The sequence below is a fragment of the Ostrinia furnacalis genome, unplaced genomic scaffold (assembly GCF_004193835.3).
Source record: "Ostrinia furnacalis isolate ACB-3 unplaced genomic scaffold, ASM419383v2 OfSCF6001, whole genome shotgun sequence".
Lineage (NCBI taxonomy): Eukaryota > Metazoa > Arthropoda > Insecta > Lepidoptera > Crambidae > Ostrinia > Ostrinia furnacalis.
In genome coordinates, this window is record NW_021136240.1 from 300,973 (window position 1) to 324,852 (window position 23,880).

At 44.5% G+C, this 23,880-nt stretch overlaps 3 protein-coding genes across 4 annotated transcripts in view; 1 reads left to right on the plus strand and 2 right to left on the minus strand.

The window, feature by feature from the left end:
• Positions 1 to 350: 350 nt before the first annotated feature.
• Positions 351 to 7,835, minus strand: LOC114361816 (uncharacterized). The gene is made up of 9 exons (XM_028317003.1): positions 7,556 to 7,835; positions 6,844 to 6,990; positions 6,437 to 6,508; positions 6,250 to 6,330; positions 6,048 to 6,174; positions 5,405 to 5,591; positions 3,828 to 4,001; positions 3,170 to 3,242; positions 351 to 515 (listed from the first exon to the last, which is right to left on the minus strand). Exons 1-9 carry the CDS (start codon positions 7,604 to 7,606, stop codon positions 351 to 353), a joined length of 1,077 nt encoding a protein of 358 aa, XP_028172804.1. The 5' UTR covers positions 7,607 to 7,835.
• LOC114361820 (NADH-ubiquinone oxidoreductase 75 kDa subunit, mitochondrial) lies at positions 841 to 2,988 on the minus strand. Its single transcript, XM_028317008.1, has one exon. It carries the CDS (start codon positions 2,986 to 2,988, stop codon positions 841 to 843), a length of 2,148 nt encoding a protein of 715 aa, XP_028172809.1.
• Positions 7,836 to 9,784: 1,949 nt separating the features above from the next.
• The window catches only part of stc (nuclear transcription factor, X-box binding stc), a 32,697-nt gene continuing 18,601 nt past the window's right edge, over positions 9,785 to 23,880 (plus strand). Inside the window, exons 1-11 of one of the 2 annotated variants that reach the window (XM_028317005.1) lie at positions 9,785 to 9,934; positions 10,029 to 11,187; positions 11,465 to 11,641; positions 12,132 to 12,351; positions 14,945 to 15,108; positions 17,003 to 17,207; positions 18,370 to 18,494; positions 19,070 to 19,197; positions 20,042 to 20,195; positions 21,578 to 22,509; positions 23,035 to 23,159. In XM_028317005.1, the coding sequence (XP_028172806.1) occupies positions 10,155 to 11,187; positions 11,465 to 11,641; positions 12,132 to 12,351; positions 14,945 to 15,108; positions 17,003 to 17,207; positions 18,370 to 18,494; positions 19,070 to 19,197; positions 20,042 to 20,195; positions 21,578 to 22,509; positions 23,035 to 23,159 (3,263 nt within the window). In that variant the 5' untranslated portion in view covers positions 9,785 to 9,934; positions 10,029 to 10,154. The remainder of the gene's footprint in view (positions 9,935 to 10,028; positions 11,188 to 11,464; positions 11,642 to 12,131; positions 12,352 to 14,944; positions 15,109 to 17,002; positions 17,208 to 18,369; positions 18,495 to 19,069; positions 19,198 to 20,041; positions 20,196 to 21,577; positions 22,510 to 23,034; positions 23,160 to 23,880) is intronic. The other variant, XM_028317007.1, reaches the window with a different exon arrangement.

A 23,880-nucleotide genomic window follows, 5' to 3' on the forward strand; every position in this document is an offset into this window, starting at 1 on the left:
GTAACCATATATCATTATGCCATTACAAGATATTGATGTGAAACATGATAGTTAAGGAATCGTGTTAGACAATACAATATTTGATATTTAATAAAATTTGATTGTGTTTTTATAATCTTTGGCTTTTTATTTCACGCCTGACTTCCACTAAACTCAATTTTAACTCGATCACAAAAGTGTAAAGCAATCTGACAAATTAAGTATGATCTCTGTCTTTGACAAAACTAGGTAAGGTATTTCTCCAACTTTCGAATGTATCACAGTATAGATAGGCTGTGGTATAGGCATGAACCAATCACTAAAAAACCTAGAAATTAAAAATATAAATAAAAGAATCTGTTCTAGAAAAGCTATTTATTCCTTGACTTTAAACTATTGAGCGCCTTGGGTTCGTAGCGCAGGTCGGCCAGGCCCTTGCCCACGATGGCGTTGACGCGAGCTGAGCGTAGCTCCCGCCTACACTTCATAACGTCCTTCTCTGCCACTGACAGGTTCTCCAAGTTGTTCAGGAGCACCTGAGGGTAAAATTAAAATCATAATTCATAATAGGTACGTTACATAAAAGATGACTGTGCCTTTTGGACAGCTCATGAAGTCGGTCGCCTTATGGGCTATCTCAGTCTCGGTTAGACTAACTGCCTACTCGCTGCGTTTCTGGTGCCCCATACCTATCGATTGATGTCAGTCCCAAAGGTGAGAAATAAAAAAAAATAGGTAATATTTGTTACTACTATGACTAAAACACTCAAGCATCTGATAAATATTTTATTATTAAACATTACATAGTTGATAATAAACAGAAGACAATATTTATAATAGCAATTAAGTATAAAGTAGGTATTACATCGCGGCATAAGATGACTCAGCGAATTTATTAGCTGCTTTCTGAGCATTTATCATTGTCGGTGAGTTGTAACTAAAGACATCGGAGCAATAATAATCCCTAATGGTCTTCATGTCAACTTTCAAGGGGCCTCCGGTCTCTTTGGTGCTGGTTACTAAATGAGGAAGCAAGTTTGCGAACACTTTCTCTTGGTATGGACCCAAATTTGTGAAGTTGGGGCTTATCTCCGCTAGTCGACAGCAGAGTGAACTCTGGTCACAATAATACAGACAAACTCCACTGTATTCAGCCAGCGCGCGCACTATCTTCCAATCATGACGAGCCTTCCCAGGCGGAGTGAGTGCAGGCAGCGCAAACTGAGATCGGCCCTCCATATTCATAAACACACCACCAGCCTCAGTGTACGCGCTCCCTGGCAAAATAGCCTGAGCAACTTCTGCGCCACGATCTCCTTGAAAACCGATGTAAATCACGATGCAGTTCTTTGGTGGCGTCCAGTCATAAAATATCTCATCAGCTCCCAGAGAAATGAGCACCTGCGGTGGACAGGTCTGTACGGCTTCTAAACCACCGGACTTCCATCCTGCTTCCAAAGCGCCTGCGAAACTTGCTTCCCTAGGAATAAAGTTAATGACATTCCAATCGCAACAAACTTTACCGAAAGTACCTGCCAAATCTGACGCTAGCTTCAATATTATGCCAGCGTGTTCAGTTTCTAGTTGCGCCACGCCAATAAATATTAACGGTTTTTTGGCGCCTTTCATTCCTTCTACAGCTTTTGATATGGACTTAACATCTTCACCCAAATAATTCACGTGATAGTTGTAATCACATTTGGGTCCAACAACGTAAATATCACATTCGTTAAACATGTACGCCTGACGAATCCTTGCGTTTAGTACAGGGGCTTCAAAGCGCGGGTTCGTTCCTATTAACAAAATTTTATCAGCGGTGGCTATTTCACTCATTTTAATATTCAATGAATATCCAACACGCAAGTCAAAGTTCGAAATCGAGTGATACAATCCCCGTTCGATGTACGTGTGCTCAGACCCCAGCATATTCAAAAAATCTTTGCAGGTTACTAAAGTCTCTACATTGGTGTGAGGACCAGCAATAGCCATGACTTTATCTGGCTCCGTGCACCTTATCATTTTTCCAATCATTCGCAACAAGGTATCCCACTCAGTCGTGCATAGGCAACCCTGAAATCTATGCATGGGGGTGACAAGTCTTTGCATTTCTAAGGAGTCTATAGCCCAACGACCTTTATCTGATAACCATTCTTGATTTATTTCTGCGTGTTCTCGTGGTAGAACTCTAAGTAACCTATTGAAGCGATAGTTCAATACTATATTTGTTCCAGTTGCGTCAGTAACATCTATTGAATTAGTTCTTATTACTTCCCAAGGCCTGGCTTTGAACATGTACGGGATTGCAGTTAATGCTCCCACAGGGCACAAGTCTATTATGTTTCCTGATAATTCTGAAAGAAACATCTTATCAACATAAGTTCCTACAAGCATATCAGTGCCACGACCAGCAGTTCCCAAGACATCCATACCACATACTTGTGAACCGAATCTAATACACCTGGTGCAATGAATACAGCGAGTCATTTCAGCTCGAATGAGAGGCCCTAAGTTCTTATCCTCTACTGCCCTTTTGCCCATGAAATGAACATCTGTAAATCTTGAACGATCGTTTCCAAATCTCATAGATAAGTCTTGAAGATCACATTCGCCACCTTGGTCACAAATGGGGCAATCAAGGGGATGGTTTATCAAAAGAAATTCAAGGACGCTTTCTTGTGCAGTCAGGGTTAAAGGAGAAATTGTGTTAATTTTCATATCCTTCATCACTGGTACGCCACAAGCCACTTGAAGTTTAAACATTCCCTCTACCTGCACAAGGCACATTCTGCAATTCCCTGCGATAGAGAGTCGTTCATGGTAGCAAAACGAAGGTATCGTGACACCTTCTCTTCTCAAAGCTTGCAGAACTGTAAAGTATTTTGGTACTTTTACCGGTTTTCCGTTAATAAAAATATTTACATCTTTATCTTCAACTTTTCCAGCTGTTCTTTTTTGTAAATGGCGAAATATGTTGCGGCTCTTTAAAAGTTTAGAAGATAATTTAAACATAACTTCTAAATCAGTGTTTTTTGTAACAAAAAATAAGTTTTGACTGTGTGAATGTCAGACATGTCACAATTTAACTGACTGATGGCAGCTTTATGACAATGCCATCAAAAAGTAGAATTGCAAATAAGGTTTAACCACCTGCTTATTAACAAAAAAGGTGCGTTTAAAATTCAAAAAATACCTGATGGATGGAGTTGATGAGTTGTATCAGGGCTTCTTTGAATTGCAGAAACGTTTCTGTAGCTCTCTGATACCTGCAAAGATGATCATAGCATCAGCCACGGACATAGCATACTACTACATAAATTTTGTATAAAATAGTATTTATTTAATGTTTTTATGAAACCATTAAGAAACTGAACTCCCAAGAACAATAGTGCGGAGCAAGTACAGACGAACGGCACATCAACGTAACCACTGCGGATTCTTGTGCAGTTGTAATAGGGGCGAGTTTGCAACCAAAATGGGTAGCCTGATGTGCTGTCGTGTACATTTGCGTGTATTTTAATCCTTCAAGGCCCGCGAATCTAGACACAATAGATAATCAATGAGGGCTATCGTTTTTATACTTAACAGTTGGCACCCCTGGCGATTGACAGGACCTTACTCTACAGTGGCGCCATCTTGATGAGTGCAAATACGATAGTCCTCCTACCACTTTAGCGCTCACAAGTTGGCGCCACTGTCTTCGCTACTAGCAAGTGACAGGACCTTACTCTACAGTGGTGAGCGCTAAAACGATAGCCCTCATTGTTATGACATTAATGAATGCCGTCTGGGACTCAAGCGGTTAAGTAAAAATATGTACGTAAACTTTCAATAAAAAAATAAGCTTTTACTTGTGATCGTGCATGGTGTCGGTGAAGGCATAGTCCAACGCCAGCCTCAGAGAGCGCGCGGCGCGCGGCGCGGCGGGCGCGGACAGCACGCGGCGCGCGCCCCGCTCGAGGCAACGCGCTTGCACCAGCAGCGTGCACGTGTCCGCGCACGCCAGGGTGCGCTCCCAACCACTCCTGGATTATATATAAATAAATCATCATCATCATCATCAACAGCCCTTTACAGTCCACTGCTTGACTATGAGCCTCCTTCACTATACATACGAGTAGTGGAGGGTTTTGCCATAATCTCCACGCTTGGCGCAATTTAAAATCGCAATTTAAAGTTACTTTTATGAATAAATATCTTTGGACAATTTCACAGAGCGTTATCTAGCCCCAAAGTAAGCAATTAATACGCTTGTGTTATGGGTGCTAGCATGACGGATATACTACTTATACATATAGCGCGCCCCGCTCGAGGCAGCGCGCCTGCACCAGCAGCGTGCACGCGTCCGCGCTCGCCAGGGTGCGCTCCCAACCACTCCTGGAGATAATCAATAAATAAGGCTGGTTTTAGAATCGCGCTGACCGCTCGCTGATCGTCGGCGCTGACAAATCAAAATGTATGTAATTGAAGGGAACGTTCATGAGTGACGCTGATCGCTCGGCGCCGACGCTTCATACATTTTGGCTGTGAGCGCTGACGGTCAACGTGATTCTAAAACCAGCCTTAATATCTTTGGACAATTTCACACAGCTCTATCTAGCCCCAAAGTAAGCAATTAATACGCTTATGTTATGGGTGCTAGCTTAACGGATATACTACTTATATAATTTTTTAAATACATACATAGTAACACCCAGACCCGTCACAGAAATTTAAATTCATCATTTCAATTTCTCCCGGGACCTCTCGGCATATCTTTCGAACCCGGGACCTCTCGGCATATTAGTCCGTTCCGAACCACCACACCAAACGGCCGACAATAACATAATAACAGGCCGACAGTAACATAATCAGTAACAATTATTGTTATCAGTAACATAAAAAGCAACTTTACGAGATCATCAGAAATGAGGAGCGAAAGCCGTAATTGAACAAAAGTCACTGACATAGCCCGACGGATTAGCAAGCTGAAGTGGCAATGGGCAGGGCACATAGTACGCAGAACTGACTGCCGATGGGGCAGTAAGGTTCTGGTCTGGAGTGGAGGCCACGTACAGGAAAGCGCAGCGTAGGACGTCTACCCAAAAGGCCGACGACTTCACAAAGATAGCACTAGATGCAGGCCGCTACCGGTTATTATGGAAATCGTTGGCCTGGCCTCTGTACAGCAGTGGACGTCATCATCATCATCATCATCATTTCACCCATAGGATGTCCACTGCTGAACACAACATAGGCCTCCCCCAACGTCGTATGACGACATCCTATGGCTGAAATGATGATGAATTGAAAAGCTTACTTTACAAGCTCCATTCAGAAACTGCGCATTATGTGATAGAAGCAATTGTAGGAGGTCCAGAAGTTCTTCTTTCGGTTGAGGAGAAAGCTAATAAAGCTATACGCTATTACTTAACAATAGCACCCTCACTTCCCAACAGTGGTGAGCTTCCAGGCCGGCAACGCGTCGTCCAACAGTCGCACTGCGCCGTGCGCGTACTCAGCGGCGGCGCGAAGGCGCGCGCCAACCCCGGCTAGCGCGTCGCGCAATGCACGCGCGCGCAGCAACGCGCCCTCTAGAGACGCGCTGGGGCGATTACTCTCGCTCCAGATGCTTTCTGTTATAAAGCAAGAGTAAATTTGTCTATTTAACCACGATCAAAAATTTATTACGTACCTACTTGGGCACACAACAAGAAGCGAGAGAATAGATTTCTTCAAAAAGTATTGTTACATAGCACAAGAATAACGCTACGAATGTTAATGACCCCGTAGTCCGTAGTATGATTGCTACGGCCATAGCTACGGCTGGCTACGGCTACGAGTTAGGAGTCGTAGAATTCGTAGCGTCGTAGCAGAATAAGGAGTAGCTCCGTAGTAAAATAAATTAACTAAGTTAACCCTCTTTATAAAATTGCAATAAAATCCTGTGTACTTTTACAGCTTTTACATTTAGATTGAAGAGTGATTACCTAGTGATTACGATGAATTAATGTGATTAATCCTTCTTCAAAACATCCAAAAACGTGACTAATTAGCTGTTTATGTAATGCAAAGCCTCATACGTAACTTACCCAGCAAGTGTTGCAATTGCGCATACAGCGATCTCGTGCGCAGGATCTGCGCGTGCAACGCGCGCCGCTCGCGCTGGAGCTCAGCGTGCCGCGTGCGGAGCCAGCTTAGCTCTAGACGGCGCATTTCCTGTTAAATACGAAGGTTTCACTTAATGATATGCTTTATATCTATTAGTTTAATGCTCATAATTAATATTCTTACCTTTCTGTTGATGTTAGCAATAAAATCTTCATTTTCCGAAGCTAATAACGGCCTTCTGTAGACATCTAGACTTACAAAAACCTGAAAAGTACAATAAATCCATAATCATTTGAAAATTATGAATAACTTGAAAAAATCATGCTTTTAAAGTAAAACCATACGTTATTTTGTAAATTAATTTTCATACCTGGTGAAGTGTTTTCGCGTAAGTTTCTTTATTTATCGCTGTATTTGTGTTTTCTTCGAATGCCTTTATTTCCTGTAAAAAAAAACAATAGGTACTTAGTTATGTTATATCAAGTCTTCATTCTCCACCGTCCAGCACATTATACGTCGTTACGTTTTGGTAATTGGCAATACCTTAAGGCCCTCGCCCACGGCGACTTTTTGTCGCGAGTTTCGTAAACAAGCGACAGCATCGCTACTAACACGCGTTAGTCGCATTTACAACGCACTGCAGAAGTGATGTCAACGCGCCACTAACGCGCTACAGCAGCGCGACTGCATCGCTACAAAAAGTCGCCGTGGGCGAGGGCCCTAAGAGCGCTTTTTTCGCTCTTAGATTATCTCCTCTATCATACATGACATAAATACCTGCTGTATGCTCTCCATCTCAGCAGAGACGACCGCCAGCCGGGCTGCAGGGAAAGCCTTCTCGCTGCTGGCGATCTCGTTGTCCAGCCTCACGAGCGCGGCCACGATCGTCTCTCCCTTCACCGAGGATCCGGGCCACGTTGACTGCTGGGGCAATTGGACATTGGAGTGTTAAAAAATCATTCGCTTGCCCATTTATGTTTTAAAGCAATAGATTTGGCTACTTTGTCAGGTCGGGGCCTTAGTACCGTAGACAGATACTCGCACAGCTTAGTATTGGTACATTCTTATGGGCTGTGACGACGATGATGAAACAAATTAAACGTTTTTGTTGGCAAAGGTAACTTTGTTCAATCGTAGTGACAAACAACGCTGCCCAAATATTAAATATTATAAGTTGCTTAGTTAGATGTATAAACATGAAATCATTTCAATGTTATTATTTTTGTCATGTCGATTTGGTTCAGACTTTTATTTGAGACTTTGCCAAATTATTTGAACATCTCGGATACAAATACATCGCCACTTATAGTAAGCAAAGAATTGGCACGTATTTTGAAACGATGTATGAAATCTATTCGACTTAAGAAATTAATTCAAGCCTGTGATAAATCCAAAAATTAAACTTAACCAAATTATAATTCAAATTAACTTATAGGTACAACTTTGAATTTCACAAGAATCTTTAAGTGATGAGTTAATCAAGACTCACGGTGGAAGTAGTCGACACTGCAATCTTGTGTGAACTCGCCATGCAGCCCATGCCATCACAAGAGTATTTTTTAAATAATAAGTTTCAAAATTGATCAAGAGGAATTTAAAAATAATATGCTTCACAATTTCTTTTATCACTAATCAACTCTACGTCATCTCCGCTCAACACACCATGCCCAACCGCCCTGACTACTAAGCGTCAGCTGGTTCAGCGTAACTAAATACGTTACTCAAATAAAAGAAATGTGCCGAGGTCACCGCTAATAGTTCGGCAAATATTTCATGTTCACACCTGAATGGTTTCGTTTAGAAGACAATAGGCGCAAGCGCTGGGCGGCACCGCGTTGATTTTTTGAACGTGGATGTACGAAACAACGATTTTACCTATTTCACGATACACCCCTGCTTATGAGAATCGTTGAAGTATGGTGGTACAGAGATGGGTACGATATCCTATTAGACGTCATTACTCGTACTAAGTACTTAGGTATAGGCACATTTATTTTACGTAAGTACAGTAATAATTCATCATCATCATCATCATCATTTCAGCCATAGGACGTCCACTGCTGAACATAGCCTCCCCTAATGCTTTCCACGTTGATCGATTGGTAGCGGCCTGCATCATAATAGGTAATTATGCAAGTTAATATCCACCCTTGAACACTCAATTGCTTGTAATGTAATTTAAATTACCTACTGTTTTTAAAACATCAATTTACCAAATAATAAATCAGTTTGGTCACTAACTTTACAATAAAATACGGTTCTATTTAATTTGCCATATCCTTAACAAGGTCTACGTAGAAGGCGGCAATGTGTCATTAATTTATAATCACCCACGATCACGACACGTCATCAACAAAGTGGTTTTCAGCACGATTTCCACAGTCAGTTATGTTGCTGTATATTACTTTTCCATTTAAAATTGCAACTCATGCAAGCGTTTAATCAACGGATACCTATTTTCTTGCGTACTTATACCACGATATGGTATTGGTTTTGCTTTCTATGTTAATTTCTAGCTAGTAGGTAGGTACTTACATACCTACATCGTTAGTCATGATTTACCTAACTAATTTATCAGGCCTGCGAATATGGTCCGACGGCAACAACATAGCTAGCGGACTCCTTTAATATTTAAGTTCGCATAAGTGCAGGCCTGGAACATGAATGAGTTGTGCGTGGTTTATCGAGAATCACGCATATCGATCATAACGCTAATACTACTTAGGTACCTCTATCAATTTGGCATTGAAGATTACTCCCAGCAGATTATAAACGACCGCTAATATTTATGAAGATTTGGCCGATGCCCGATACCAAATAAGCGTAGGTGTTGGTTATTGTGTTAACAGCGTTATCATCATCCTCATCGTTTCAGCCATAGGACGTCCATTACTGAACATAAGTAGACCTCCCACAATGATGAAGTGACCGGTTGGTGGCGACCTGTATCGCGGCGCCTTCCTGCTACCTGCGGTCGTCGGTCCATCTTGTGGACATCCTACGCTGCACATTCCGGCTATCACCTGACAAAAAGTCTATACCTAGCATTGAAGTAATATTATAACTCAATGATACCTAGTCAAATGCCTAGTCTTATGAAGACCGACAAGCACTCACTCTCCTCTTTAAAATGAATGACCATGACCATAAAGTTGATAGTAGTGGTTTTTATGATTATGATTGTAATTTTAGTAGTTGTTTTAGTATGTAGTATGTTGTGTGCGTATTAATAATATTATTTTCATTATTCATCAGTGCGCATATTTTTATTGTAAAGAAGAAGAAGAAGATTGATTTTTTTAGTCCATTTCAGTGTCTATTTGCGCGTCTACTTTGCGACTTGCGAGGCCACAAGTTAATAGATAGATACATAATAGAGCAGAAGCCAGAAGTTTTTAAAAGAATGCTCCTGTAGTAAAAATATGTTTAGACAGAAACACGCCTTGACATCACGAGATACTTTATAGTGTCGTCGATTGTCTTAACTAAAGACTTAATTTACAAATCGATTTGAAAATCGATGAGGAACGGTTAAAAACCATTAAATTTACGTAAAATAACTATAAGTTTTATTCAATAATGTTTGACATTGATAAGATTGATTCAATTTTTAGTTTTATTTAGTTTTAGTTTTTTTTTAACTCTATGGTAGTTTTTATGGTACATTGACATGTAAAAGTACCTAAAACACTGTCAACGTCGACTTCTTCCCGTCCCACCTCTCCTTCCCCTTCAAACTGATTCCGAATCATCTTGACACATCGTTATTTCTTACAATTTTATAATTTGTTAAATTATTTTAGTTTATTTTTTGTTCATTTCTACTTATTTATAAACTGATAGGCTAAAGAAAAAGACCGAGCTAGCGGTAAGTAGTCCACATTTTCCCTAAAATTCTAAATCACATGTCGCTACTGTTCCTATCAACATAATGATAACGAAACTCCTATTTCTGGTTACAGAGCTTAAGGTCTTCAGCTCTAAGGCCTCAGGCCTCGGCCTGTGGTCGCCGCAACTCATCAACACCTGAAACAGCGGAATTATCCCGAATTTTTCACACCAAGCATTACACCACATTTGCAACTAAAATGTCACAGTGGAACAATTCTTACGTGTACAACAACCAATACCAAGGTGAAAATACCTGGAACGGAGATCTGAATACTCAATATGCAAATCAAGGTTACTATCCCAATCCTAATCAACAATATGACTCCGCCAACCAACAGTATGTGAGCTTCAATGAGTTTATAAATCAAATGCAAGGCAATGGGGCGCCTCAACCTAGTGCTAATAACTACAATAGTTCACAGTATCAGAATTATGGTCAATATGATTATCAAAATATGCCATCTACCTCCCAAAATTCACAAGTAGACAGTTATTATGCAGGTAACTCTTCAAATAGCCAGAATGGTGCAGAATCATACAATCAAAGTCAGTATGAGCAACAGCCACAAGAACAAGCTTCTTATTCAAATGAGTTAATACTCAAATCAAACTTAACTCCAACTGCTTCTGAATTTGTGCCAAAAAGTACTAAAGCAAAGCCTTCAAGAAGTGTTCAAAATGTCCCTGAAACGACCAACTCTAATAGTAGTAATAATGGTGCTACTGAGTATAAAAAGAGTCATGGAAGCTCTTCTGACACCAACTGGAGAGAGAGACCACAGTCATCTCAACAGAATGGTGAAACTAAACATAACAGTCGCTATCAAGACAACTATAGACATCAGGAGAATAGCAACAGAAACCGGGATCGCGACCGTGACAGGAACCGTTACCAAGACTCAAATAGTCACAACTATGAGTCAAACAATAGACCTGATAGGAATCAATCAAAGTCCAATGGTAAATCTAAAAAACAAGATGCTGATGGTCTTACTTTTTATAATAGTTCTATAAATAAGAGAGGGCAGGACCATCGTAATGGAAAAGGGGAAGGTTCCGGCAGGAACCGGAACTGGGCAGGAAGTCAAAGACTCCGAGCTGAAAGAAATTACACAGAGGATGAGCAGTATGCAAACAGTTATTTGCAATACAAAGAGGAGAAAGCAGAGAGGTTGGCAAAACAAGACAATCCCAGTCCTAAATTCAGAAACAAACAAACTGCAGAGACAGGTAAGTTATTTTATTATTTATTTCCTTTAGATATACATAGAAACAGATCTGTAAATGTAATAAATTAGATTTTAGTGATTTTCTAGCAAGAGATTTCATACCTAACAGAAAAGGAAAAAAGTCAAAGGATCCTTTATTTACTAAAAGAGCCACATAATTACATGAATAATAGTTTTTAAGACTTACATCTGGAAACTTAACTTACAAATTGTCCAAAAGAGAACACTAACAAATCACCATCTATTTAACTAAACATTAGTTATTTTTTTATCTGCAGCACACACAGAAATGACCCAGCGGGAGAGACTGAGCGAGCAGTTGGACAAGGGCACTCTGGAGTGCCTGGTGTGCTGCGAGCGCGTCAAGCAGATCGACCCCGTGTGGTCCTGCGGCAATTGCTACCACGTACTCCATCTGCGGTGCATCCGGAAGTGGGCCATGAGCAGTGTTGTTGGTATGAGCAGTTTCAATTTTCTTTAGTCTATCTATAATGTATTAAATATACAATTTGGTACACCTAACTATTTATATCATTAGCCAGTTCATCAGTTTAACCAGTTAGTGAATTAAGTATATCATTGGATTAATTAATAGCCAATTTTTCATATCATCAGAAACCTAACATTTGTTGGTTGAATAAGTTTAACAAATTATCAATTTTTGTATACAAAACTTTTCTAGTGAAAAGTTTTTCCTGTCGGTAGAATTAGTCATATTAAGGAGGAAAAAGCTTATAAACTTACCTAATAAAGTAAATGTTACACAATGCTATGTTAATGTCATAATACATTTTTGCATATTTTTCCTTTTAATATGTTTTTCCTTCAATCAGAGAATACACATAAATTACTACACAAAACTGACAAAAGAAATACAAAATCGAAACAGCACCATTTACCTACAATTAAAAAAACATTAAACATTCCAATACATCACTATTCTAGAGGGCAAATGGCGTTGCCCCGCCTGCCAGAATACAAGCGAAGAGATCCCCACCGAATACCGCTGCATGTGTGGCGCGACTCGCGCTCCTGAGTACCAACGCGGTGGCAGCGGCGCTCACACTTGTGGCAAGGCCTGCAAGCGGCCTAGAGCCTGCCCGCATCCGTGTACCTTGCTGTGTCATCCCGGGCCTTGTCCGCCTTGTCAAGCCACCGTCAGCAAGTGAGTAGCACCAATATAGCATAGCATATCTAGACTCTAGAGTACCAGCGCGGCGGCAGCGGCGCTCATACTTGTGGCAAGGCTTGCAAGCGGCCTAGAGCCTGCCCGCATCCCTGTATCTTGCTGTGTCATCCCGGGCCTTGTCCGCCCTGCCAGGCTACCGTCAGCAAGTAAGTACATAGTACACACCAACATGTAGTTAGTTAGTTAGTTTAGTGGCTAAATATCAGTGGTCTAAAGTACCAGCGCGGTCGCAGCGGCGCGCACACCGTGGCAAGGCTTGCAAGCGGCCTAGAGCCTGCCCGCATCCGTGTACCTTGCTGTGTCATCCCGGGCCTTGCCCGCCCTGCCAAGCCACTGTCGGCAAGTAAGTACATAGTACACACCAACATGTCGTTAGTTAGTTAGTTTAGTGGCTATATCAGTGGTCTAAAGTACCAGCGCGGTGGCAGCGGCGCTCACACTTGTGGCAAGTCCTGCAAGCGGCCTAGAGCCTGCCCGCATCCGTGTACCTTGCTGTGTCATCCCGGGCCTTGCCCGCCCTGTCAAGCCACCGTCAGCAAGTGAGTAGCACCAATGTAGCATAGCATATCTAGACTCTAGAGTACCAACGCGGGAGCAGCGGCGCGCACACCGTGGCAAGGCTTGCAAGCGGCCTAGAGCCTGCCCGCATCCGTGTACCTTGCTGTGTCATCCCGGGCCGTGTCCGCCCTGTCAGGCCACTGTCAGCAAGTGAGTACATAGTATACACCAATGTGAAGTTAGTTAGTTAGTTTAGTGGCTATATCAGTGGTCTAAAGTACCAACGCGGGGGCAGCGGCGCTCACACTTGCGGGAAGTCCTGCAAGCGGCCTAGAGCCTGCCCGCATCCCTGTACCTTGCTGTGTCATCCCGGGCCGTGTCCGCCCTGTCAGGCCACCGTCAGCAAGTAAGTACATAGTACACACCAACATGTAGTTAGTTAGTTAGTTTAGTGGCTATATCAGTGGTCTAAAGTACCAGCGCGGTGGCAGCGGCACTCACACTTGTGGGAAGGCCTGCAAGCGGCCTAGAGCCTGCCCGCATCTGTGTACCTTGCTGTGTCATCCCGGGCCTTGCCCGCCCTGTCAAGCCACTGTCAGCAAGTGAGTACATTGTACACCAATGTGAAGTTTGTCGAGTCGTTATAGCGTTGGTCTAGCTAGAGTAAAAGCGCGGGGGCAGCGGCGCGCACACCGTGGCAAGGCTTGCAAGCGGCCTAGAGCCTGCCCGCATCCGTGTACCTTGCTGTGTCATCCCGGGCCTTGTCCGCCTTGTCAAGCCACCGTCAGCAAGTGAGTAGCACCAATGTAGCATAGCATATCTAGACTCTAGAGTACCAGCGCGGTGGCAGCGGCGCTCACACTTGTGGCAAGTCCTGCAAGCGGCCTAGAGCCTGCCCGCATCCGTGTACCTTGCTGTGTCATCCCGGGCCTTGTCCGCCTTGTCAAGCCACCGTCAGCAAGTAAGTACATAGTACACACCAACATGTAGTTAGTTTAGTGGCTATATCAGTGATCTAAAGTACCAGCGCGGTGGCAGCGGCGCTCACACTTGTGGCAAGGCCTGCAAGCGGCCTAGAGCCTGCCCGCATCCGTGTACCTTGCTGTGTCATCCCGGGCCTTGTCCGCCCTGTCAGGCTACCGTCAGCAAGTGAGTACATAGTATACACCAATGTGAAGTTTGTCGAGTCGTTATAGCGTTGGTCTAGCTAGAGTAAAAGCGCGGAGCAGCGGCGCGCACTTGTGAGAAACTTTGCAAGCGGCCTAGAGCCTGCCCGCATCCGTGTACCTTGCTGTGTCATCCCGGGCCTTGTCCGCCTTGTCAAGCCACCGTCAGCAAGTGAGTAGCACCAATATAGCATAGCATATCTAGACTCTAGAGTACCAGCGCGGGGGCAGCGGCGCTCACACTTGTGGCAAGGCCTGCAAGCGGCCTAGAGCCTGCCCGCATCCCTGTACCTTGCTGTGTCATCCCGGGCCGTGTCCGCCCTGTCAAGTCACCGTCAGCAAGTAAGTATTACCAACATGACGTTTGTTTGATTGCTATAGCTTTGGTCTAGCTAAACAGGCCACTGTCAGCAAGTGTGTAGCACCAATATAGCATAGCATATCTAGACTCTAGAGTACCAGCGCGGTGGCAGCGGCGCTCACACTTGTGGCAAGGCCTGCAAGCGGCCTAGAGCCTGCCCGCATCCGTGTACCTTGCTGTGTCATCCTGGGCCTTGTCCGCCCTGCCAGGCTACCGTCAGCAAGTGAGTACAGTACTTATTACAATCAGTGTCGAATAGTTGATAACACAACCTTATTCCAGTTGTAATAAAGACGTGTTACGATCTTTTTGGCTGCTTTAGGTGTCACGAACATTTCGACGCTGACTGTATCAACGTGAAGTTCGATGTGTTCATTTGCTAGCCGAACTGCTCCCTTTTGTTTGTAGACATCAAACATATAAGAAGCATTTGATATTTATTACCCACCCAACTTAAATCAAAATTAAAAATTGTGAAGTCACCTCGCATCATCATTGTGTTCATCACTAAAATTTTTACCTAATTTAAAATTACTACCAACAGAAAATGCGGCTGCGGTGCCGAAACACGCTCCGTTCTATGCAGCAGCAAGCTACCGCAAGTTTGCGGGCGAACTTGCCACAAGACGCTGACCTGCGGCGCGCACGCCTGTCAGGCGCCGTGCCACGAGGGCGCCTGCCAAGACTGCGAAGAGACTGTCACGCAAGGTAATAAGGCTCATTATAGAATGACAAGGTTTTTGAAAAGCAGTAATGTGTGTGGACACTGCATGAGAAATTGTTAGCTTATAATAGTGGCAGGCTTCCTGAAGTAATGCAAGTATGCGGGCGCACGTATCACAAGATGCTGAACTGCGGCGTGCACGCGAAAACCGTCACGCAAGTTAATAAAACTGGTTTTAGAATAACAACCTTTTTGAAAAGCAGTAATGTGTGTGAACTGTGCAGAAGAAACTGTTAGAGCGTTCACACATTACGCCGCAGCGGTAGCGGCAGTCGCCGCCGCTGTGAAAGGCCTCATACTAATCAAAACAAAACTAGTACAAATTCAAATTCAAAAACGTTTATTGCATGTCACATTACAATTTATATGTTGTTGCAAAATAGAGGTATACATGTGACGCCCTGCAAGGGCACAGCAAAACATCAATTTTATCGCTGGCGCTATAGCAGTGTGTAAACGTGTTTACACATTGGAATAAGAATTCATATTAAACTAATGATACAGCAAAAAAATTGGTGGTATATTGGTATTAAAAATATCTTGGTAAAATCACAGAATAATAATAAGTACTACGTACAGAAGTTTTACTTCGCGAAGGTATTTAAAAAAATGTATGCTCAATGTCATTAACAATATGGTGTAATTTAGCTTGTCTCAAGAGTCAAGCACCATTTTGTTGACAAACGTCAGTGATCGGCACTGCGCTGAAGCTATAGGGCTGACTTCGGTAAAATGATGTGACGTGAGGTGCCAAACTGCGGAAAATGGCGGAGGAAATACATGATTTAGCATGAATTATCATGAATAATATTATAGCCTGACCAGGAACATAAAAACCCTCGCCATGTTGCGGAAAACTAATGGTACTAATTTCTTTTAATGGCAACAGTAACTGAAAACTTCATTGTCATGTCACCTTGCATGTCAGTCTATTGTTGTCAAAGTGTAAACAAACTTTATTTTAAATGTGCGCAATTGATTTTGTGAATTAAATTGCTAAAATCTTTTTATAGTCGTGAAAGAAAAGTGGTTTACAATGTGTTAAAGTATTTGTCGAAGAGAAATACTAAGGGTTCGGACAATATTTTCATTGAATAATGTTTCCGACAAAGGTGGTCAAATTGACTGACATGTTTATCGCATAGTACAGTCCACTATGAAAATTAGCTGTGGTTTATTTCAACTACCTATTTTAAAATTTTTTGTCACTTTCTAAGTGTTGAATTTTATGGAATTGGGAAAGAAGTAACGAGTTTGAAGCGTTCATGAGCAAACATTGCAGTTGAATATTCAAGTTCTGAATTTGATTATTGATGAATAATAAAATAAGTCCTACTAGCTCGATTGATGGTTTCATTTAATTTATTTAAACCAGGTTACCTATAATAATATTTTTTCGTTAATTTATGAAAATATCAAATTAGCCCGTAATCCTGAATCCTGATACATAAAGTTAGCCTATTAATTTAACACAGGTACGACTGTACTCAGTGTTGCACTATCAAATGCAATTGACGCGCCTCTATGCCAGGGTTTTTATGTTCCTGGTCAGGCTATAACTACTTATTTACCTCTCAGTGTCTTGAGGCAACTTAAAAAAGTACATTCTGTGTTTTTATTATTATTTAGGCAGTTAATTACTGCACAGTATTTAGTACACCATTTTCTTTATTTTCTTCCATCATACACAAGAATACGCGTGCGTGAGTCAATGTTCGCTCGTATGTGAGGCCTTGTCGAATAGTATCCTGTAGGTGGGCCATTGTGCGTGTTTTGTTTTCGATGTAAACTCGCGAAGATGAACAGGCCTGGTAAAATCGATATCCTTGAGTAGGTACTTTAAAGTAAAAATCTATCACTTATCTATTTTCTTTTTAGTGTGCTACTGCCCCGCCGCAAAAAGCCGTTCGGTGCCGTGCACTCGCGAGACGGGCAGCCAGCAGCAGTGGTCGTGCGGCTCGGCGTGCGCGCGCGTGCTGGCGTGCGGCCGCCACGTGTGCACGCTGGCGTGCCACGCGCCGCCCTGCGCGCCCTGCCGCCTGCTGCCGCGCCTCGTGCTCACGTGTCCCTGCGGGAAGAACAAGTAAGACTTTTTAAATAGGTTATTAGTAATTACAGTCCGGTCGCCGAGCAGATAGAATTTTGTCCAATGACCCCAAGCTACCCATCCTTATCGCTCGCGCGTAATTATATTTCTGTTGCGACGGGCGGCCGTAGTGAGTGTGCGAGCGCGACAGCAATATAATTACGTCCCGTTAGCCCCTCGTACTAAGCTAAATATGCTTGTGTCACGAGTGAGCTCATCACAATAGTCAAGCGGCGGCGGGGACCGAACCCGCGTTCCCTGGATCACGAGTCGGCCAGTCATTTCAATCTCAAGGTTGAGACTCGACCAGTCTAGCCAGAGTCGAAAGTATATAGCAAATCCTCCATTTTCATTGATAAATATGAGGGACCTCCTCGCTGATCGTCCCTGTGGGAAAAAGTAAGTAGCCATAAGTTTAATCTTATTTAGATTGAAATCTTACTCCCCAAACTGACTGGCTAGCATGGAAAGTGTAGACCAAATCCTCCATTTGCCTCTGGTAATAATATGTCGCGTGCCACGCGCCGCCCTGCGCGCCCTGCCGCCTGCTGCCGCGCCTGGTGCTCACGTGTCCGTGCGGGAAGAACAAGTAAGATTTTTTAAATAGGTTATTAGTAATTACAGTCCGGTCGCCGAGCAGATAGAATTTTGTCCAATGACCCCAAGCTACCAATCCTTATCGCTCGCGCGTAATTATATTGCTGTCGCGACTGTGTGACGGGCGGCCGCAGTGAGTGTGCGAGCGCGACAGCAATATAATAACGTCCCGTTAGCCCCTCGTACTAAGCTAAATATGCTTGTGTCACGAGTGAGCTCACCACAATAGTCAAGCGGCGGCGGGGACCGAACCCGCGCTCCACGGATCACGAGTCGGTCAGTCGTTTCAATCTCAAGGTTGAGACTCGACCGGTCTGGCCAGCGTCGGGAAATATAGATCAAATCCTCCATTTTCCCTCTATAAATGTGAGGGACCTCTTCGCTGGTCGTCACGTGTCCCTGCCGGAAGATAGGGACAACCCACCACCACCCATGGCCATGCCAACCTTGCGGTTATAACTGGCCGAATCGCGGGAGATGCGCGCGTCTATGACACATACATATTACGAAGTTCTTCTATCTAAGCCCAACTAAACATTTCCCTCTCTTTCCATCTGTACAGGTTAGACAAAGACTCGCGCAAGTCGTGCACGGACCCAATCCCGCTGTGCGGCGGCATCTGCGCCAAGCCGCTGCCGTGTGGACCCGCTGGAGATAAGCACTTCTGCAAGCTGGACTGCCATGAAGGTAAGCTTATAAAGCGCATGTTTGTTGCAAAATCGCTCTTATTACAACGGTGTTAAGGTGCTACATGTTTAGCTTATTCTATAGTTGTTGCAATTCACGAAGGCGAGTACGCTTTACATGTGTGGTTTTTCAAAAGTTTTGATAGACGTTATGTGACATTACACTATCATTATGTGCATGTACAGTCAGCGTCAAATAGTTCGTGACACCCAAAGTGGCCAAAAAGTTGACAACACAACCTTATTGCAACAAGACATCCATTGTCTAAAGTGAAAAAGGGTGTGTTTGTTTACATAAAATATACATAACTTATTATTCCAAGGTGTTCTTATAACGTGACCAGCCGGGCTAGGATGCGCATCGCGATACAATCTTATCGATAATTTTAGACGTTAAAATGTAACGGCTTATCGCGTAAAATTGATAAAATGGCGCAATTAAAGCTTATCGCGGCGCGCATACTAGGCCTAGAGGTGGAACTTGATATCAGAAACCTCTATTATCATACATGCCATTAGGTTCTATTCACACTTCTTTTAGAAACGGCCTGTTCAAAGCCTTATTATTTCCCCCAGGCGAATGTCCCGTGTGCCCCGACAAGACGTTAGTCCAATGTCGCTGTGGGCACTCCAGCCGCGAGGTGCCTTGCGCGGAACTCCCGCAGATGATCAACAACGTGCTGTGCCAGAAGAAGTGTAATAAGGTCAGTGGGAAGTGCAATTTCCCCTATTGTTGTCAGAACTTACTACTACTTATATGAAAAGGAAATGTTATCCGGCCGAAGCATTTGACTTCCGCGACACCATAGGCAACTGCCCACTTACAAGATGAGCCAACGTTAAACCATTCCCGTCGAAAGGAGGTGGTAAGGGTGCCCTCACACCCCCAGCCTGCTACTACTAGGGCAAGAGAACGACACTCGTACCTTTTCTTCTTTCTCCGCCTGCTCTGTAACGAGGGGATCATCATCCAGCTCGCGCTCCAAAGTCTCCTTCTATAAGAAGACTTTCTCGCAAAAAGAACGCCTCCTTTCACTTCCCAGTATAGCGTTAAATTGACTCGAAAGCGAAAGGTTCGGGCCCACTACCGCAGTTTAGGACACAGCGCTGTTCCTCCCAGCCTGTTGAGGCCACGAGAATGTGCTAAAGTACGGCCAACGAGAAGCCATACCAAATGTAAACAAACCCAATGTCATTGTCATTTGGAATAGTATGGGTGGGTTGCACCACATATCTTTAACGGTAACTGACAATAACCGGTGCTTTTTGTATGGAATTTGACAGATTTTTGACGTTTGTCAAAGTTAAAGTAAGATGGTGCAACCCAGCCTAAGGGTTTGACTTTGACATATTTTGGCGGGAGAACGAGACATAACGACAAATACGACAAATATAAAGAGAATAGATTGTCAATTCGAAAGTCAATCGACCTTTTGTATCGCTTCTCGTTGGCCGTACTTTACATTTTATTTAGTAATGAAACTGGATTCACGTACACAAGAATTTGTCTTTTATTCCTCTGTATTAAAGTCCAAGTTCCCCCAACAGAAGCTGTCGTGCGGCCGGCACCGCTGCCGCACCGTGTGTTGCGCGGCGTCGTCGCACCGCTGCGCCGTGGTGTGCGCGCGCACGCTGTCGTGCCAGCTGCACCGCTGCGAGGAGTTCTGCCACACCGGACACTGTGCGCCGTGCCCGCGCGTCAGTGAGTGCCTTTGAAGTGTTTTGTCAAGAAAAATTATATGTAAACTGCATGTTGTGTCCTTACCGTGAATGCCTTAGCTTTAGTTTTAATTTAATTTAACAAGTAAAGCACTTTCAATTGATACCAAACACGGCATATTTATCTTAACTTTATTTTTTTACTCTATTTGTTTTGTCCGCTAGAGGGCGCCACATTCGATTTTGTGAAACTCCATATAGCCTATAACCAGCGGACAATTAAGACGCTTCTAATGATATGTCATTTGTCGAATTCTGATAAGTAGTTTAGAAGTTACGAGGGAACAGATGAACATACATACATACATAGCCTGTCAAAATCATAACCCTCCTTTTGCTTTGCCGTAGTCGGGTAAAAATAATCACGTGACTGTCGCGGTTGCCGCGTCAAAAAACTAAACATTACGCGCAAAGCTCACGCGTTAGTGGAGTGCCTTTGATTTGTTTCGATTTAAAAAGTAAAGAAACAAATGACCATCGCCCTTGCCGCCTCATGACGCGCGCGCACGCTGTCGTGCCAGCTGCACTGCTACGTGGAATTCTGTCACACCGGCCATTGTGCGCCGTGCCCGCGCGTCAGTGAGTAACTCTGAAGTGTATCGTAACTAAGTTTTAATTTAAAAAGAGTTACGGCAGTCACCGATATTTCACCATAACATTAGACACTACGCGCCATAGCCGTGCATCAGTGAATGCCTTTGCCTTCTTTTCTTCTTTGTCACTAAAGCCTGGTCCGTGAGCACGTGAGAATTTTTTCCAATAACCCCAAGCTACCCATCCTTATCGTTCGCGCGTAATTATATTGCTGTTGCGACTGTGCGACGGGCGGCCGCAGTGAGTGTGCTCACGGACCAGGCTTTACACTCTTGCTTGACAGAGTGATCTTGGTCAACTTACCTGGTTTGGTAGCAGGCTTTACAACCCGTCACCATTCCTCCCACATTGCAGCGTTTCTTGGGCACGTGAAGTGTACCATTGAGTGCGATTTTGACCTGATTGGTCCAATGTATGGGCCTGCAGCGCGCTCTTATGCCTTCAACCTTCCGTTGCACGACACGTCGTTTAACATAATATCTGTCGTTTCCACGTGTAATAAGGCCAAAATTAAATGGCCTTTGCCTAGCTTTGTTTTAATTTTAAAAATTAAAAAACTGCCCGTCTCCCAATCATTCACACTGGCCACTGCGTGCCATGTCCGTCAATAAAAAAAAATTACACGCGGCCCGCGTCGCTGTAGCAACAACGTATCGTCGTTTACTGCACGCCTGATTTGCGTGTCAGTTAACGCCTTTGCTTTCTTATTAAAAAGTAAAAAAGCCATGTGACCGGTCGCCTTTCCTCAACCAATACCGACCAAATTCTCAGGTTTCGAGGAGCTCCGCTGCACCTGCGGCGCGCAAGTCTTACTCCCACCAGTACGCTGTGGCGCGCGGCCACCAGCCTGCGACGCGCCGTGCCGCCGCCGCCGCGCCTGCCTGCACCCGCCGCACCACTCGTGCCACACCGGCGACTGCCCGCCCTGCGTCGTGCTCACCACCAAGCGCTGCCACGGCCAGCACGAGGTGACTGGTCGTCAGTACACCAGGTCACTAGGCTTCGAGGAGCTCCTGCGACGCGCCTGCCTGCACCCGCCGCACCACTCGTGCCACACCGGCGACTGCCCGCCCTGCGTCGTGCTCACCACCAAGCGCTGCCACGGCCAGCACGAGGTGACTGGTCGTCAGTACACCAGGTCACTAGGCTTCGAGGAGCTCCTGCGACGCGCCTGCCTGCACCCGCCGCACCACTCGTGCCACACCGGCGACTGCCCGCCCTGCGTCGTGCTCACCACCAAGCGCTGCCACGGCCAGCACGAGGTGACTGGTCGTCAGTACACCAGGTCACTAGGCTTCGAGGAGCTCCTGCGACGCGCCTGCCTGCACCCGCCGCACCACTCGTGCCACACCGGCGACTGCCCGCCCTGCGTCGTGCTCACCACCAAGCGCTGCCACGGCCAGCACGAGGTGACTGGTCGTCAGTACACCAGGTCACTAGGCTTCGAGGAGCTCCTGCGACGCGCCTGCCTGCACCCGCCGCACCACTCGTGCCACACCGGCGACTGCCCGCCCTGCGTCGTGCTCACCACCAAGCGCTGCCACGGCCAGCACGAGGTGACTGGTCGTCAGTACACCAGGTCACTAGGCTTCGAGGAGCTCCTGCGACGCGCCTGCCTGCACCCGCCGCACCACTCGTGCCACACCGGCGACTGCCCGCCCTGCGTCGTGCTCACCACCAAGCGCTGCCACGGCCAGCACGAGGTGACTCGTCGTCCGTACACCAGGTCACTAGGCTTCGAAGAGCTCCGTATATACAGTGGTGCGCAAATCCTGTTCGCTCGTACCACTCCTGCTACGGGCAACACGAGGTAACTCATCATCAATACATCAGGTCATTAGGCGCCAGTGCGCTGCGGCGCGCGGCCGGGAGGAGTCGTACTGACCACCAAGCGCTGCCACGGGCAGCACAAGGTAACGCCCCCACAGCCTACCAGTAGCTTTACGGAGATATTAAACCACGCCCTTAAAACGCCCCGTCTCTTTGAAATAAAATTTTATCTTTATAAAGTACCGATTGTTATCAATTTGCACTCTCTAGTTGACGGAAACTAGAAAGCGCCGAAACTGTAGTCTTTCTACTTTCTGTACGCTTACACTGTGGCACTCACAAGGTGGCGCCACTGTAAAGTTCTATCCACTAGGGGCGCCAACTAGTATGCGTTAATGTACCCTGCGCAAATGTAACCCTCATTGACTGTTATTAAAATGTAAAATATATTTCGGCAGGAGCGAAAAACGATACCATGCTCGCAAGATGAGTTCTCGTGTGGGCTGCCGTGCGGCAAGCCGCTACCTTGCGGGAAGCACACCTGCATCAAGACCTGCCACAAGGGAGAATGCGACACTAGCAAGTGAGTAGTAACATACGACTATACGTTTCGTTAGTTCGTTACTGTGTAAAATTATTTGTTGATGAAAATAACGATGACTAAGGGTGGATTCGACCAAACAAAAGTAAATATTAATCTCAGAATAAATCGGCAGTTATTCGAAATTTTGACATTTTAAATTTTGATTTTAAATCGGCAGTTATTCGAAATTTTGACATATTTCCCATCCTGAAACTGTCAATGTGCCAGTTATACCAGTAGTTATTCTTGGATAAAAGTTTGATCGAATCGGGCCTAAGCGTTCGAAACTCTAATATTACTTAATCTTAATTTGGGCTGAAATTCGAGTATTTAGGAAACAATAATTCTATGATAATATTCTGTTATGCTTCAACCATAAAAAAGCGTGCAGATCGCCATTGCCCGCGCGATCATAAGCCAATGACAGGTCGCGCATATGATCGCGCCGACGAGTGCGATCTGCACGCGTTGGTGTGGTTGAAGCTTTACTTAGCTTAGTCGAACGTCTTTAGGATTAATTAGTAGATCTTGTCATTGATACGTATTTATGTTTATTTATTTATTTATTTATTTATTTATTTTATGGNTTAAATCATTTCAATCTTCTGAGTTTTATTTTTATTTTCCACTCTCCCATATACGGATTGTATATGGACATTCTATCCTATTTTAGTTCCATTAATATTACTACTGTTAGGTGTTAATTAATATAAATCGATAT

What these genes read in the sequence shown, in the direction of transcription:
- LOC114361820 (XM_028317008.1), bottom strand. Translation starts at nt 2,988, where the DNA reads ATGTTTAAATTATCTTCTAAACTTTTAAAGAGCCGCAACATATTTCGC.
- LOC114361816 (XM_028317003.1), bottom strand. Translation starts at nt 7,606, where the DNA reads ATGGGCTGCATGGCGAGTTCACACAAGATTGCAGTGTCGACTACTTCC. An exon ending in TTGCTAACATCAACAGAAAG is followed by an intron (nt 6,175 to 6,249) that starts GTAAGAATATTA and finishes CGTATTTAACAG; the next exon opens with GAAATGCGCCGTCTAGAGCT. An exon ending in TCATCAACTCCATCCATCAG is followed by an intron (nt 516 to 3,169) that starts GTATTTTTTGAA and finishes TTTTACCCTCAG; the next exon opens with GTGCTCCTGAACAACTTGGA.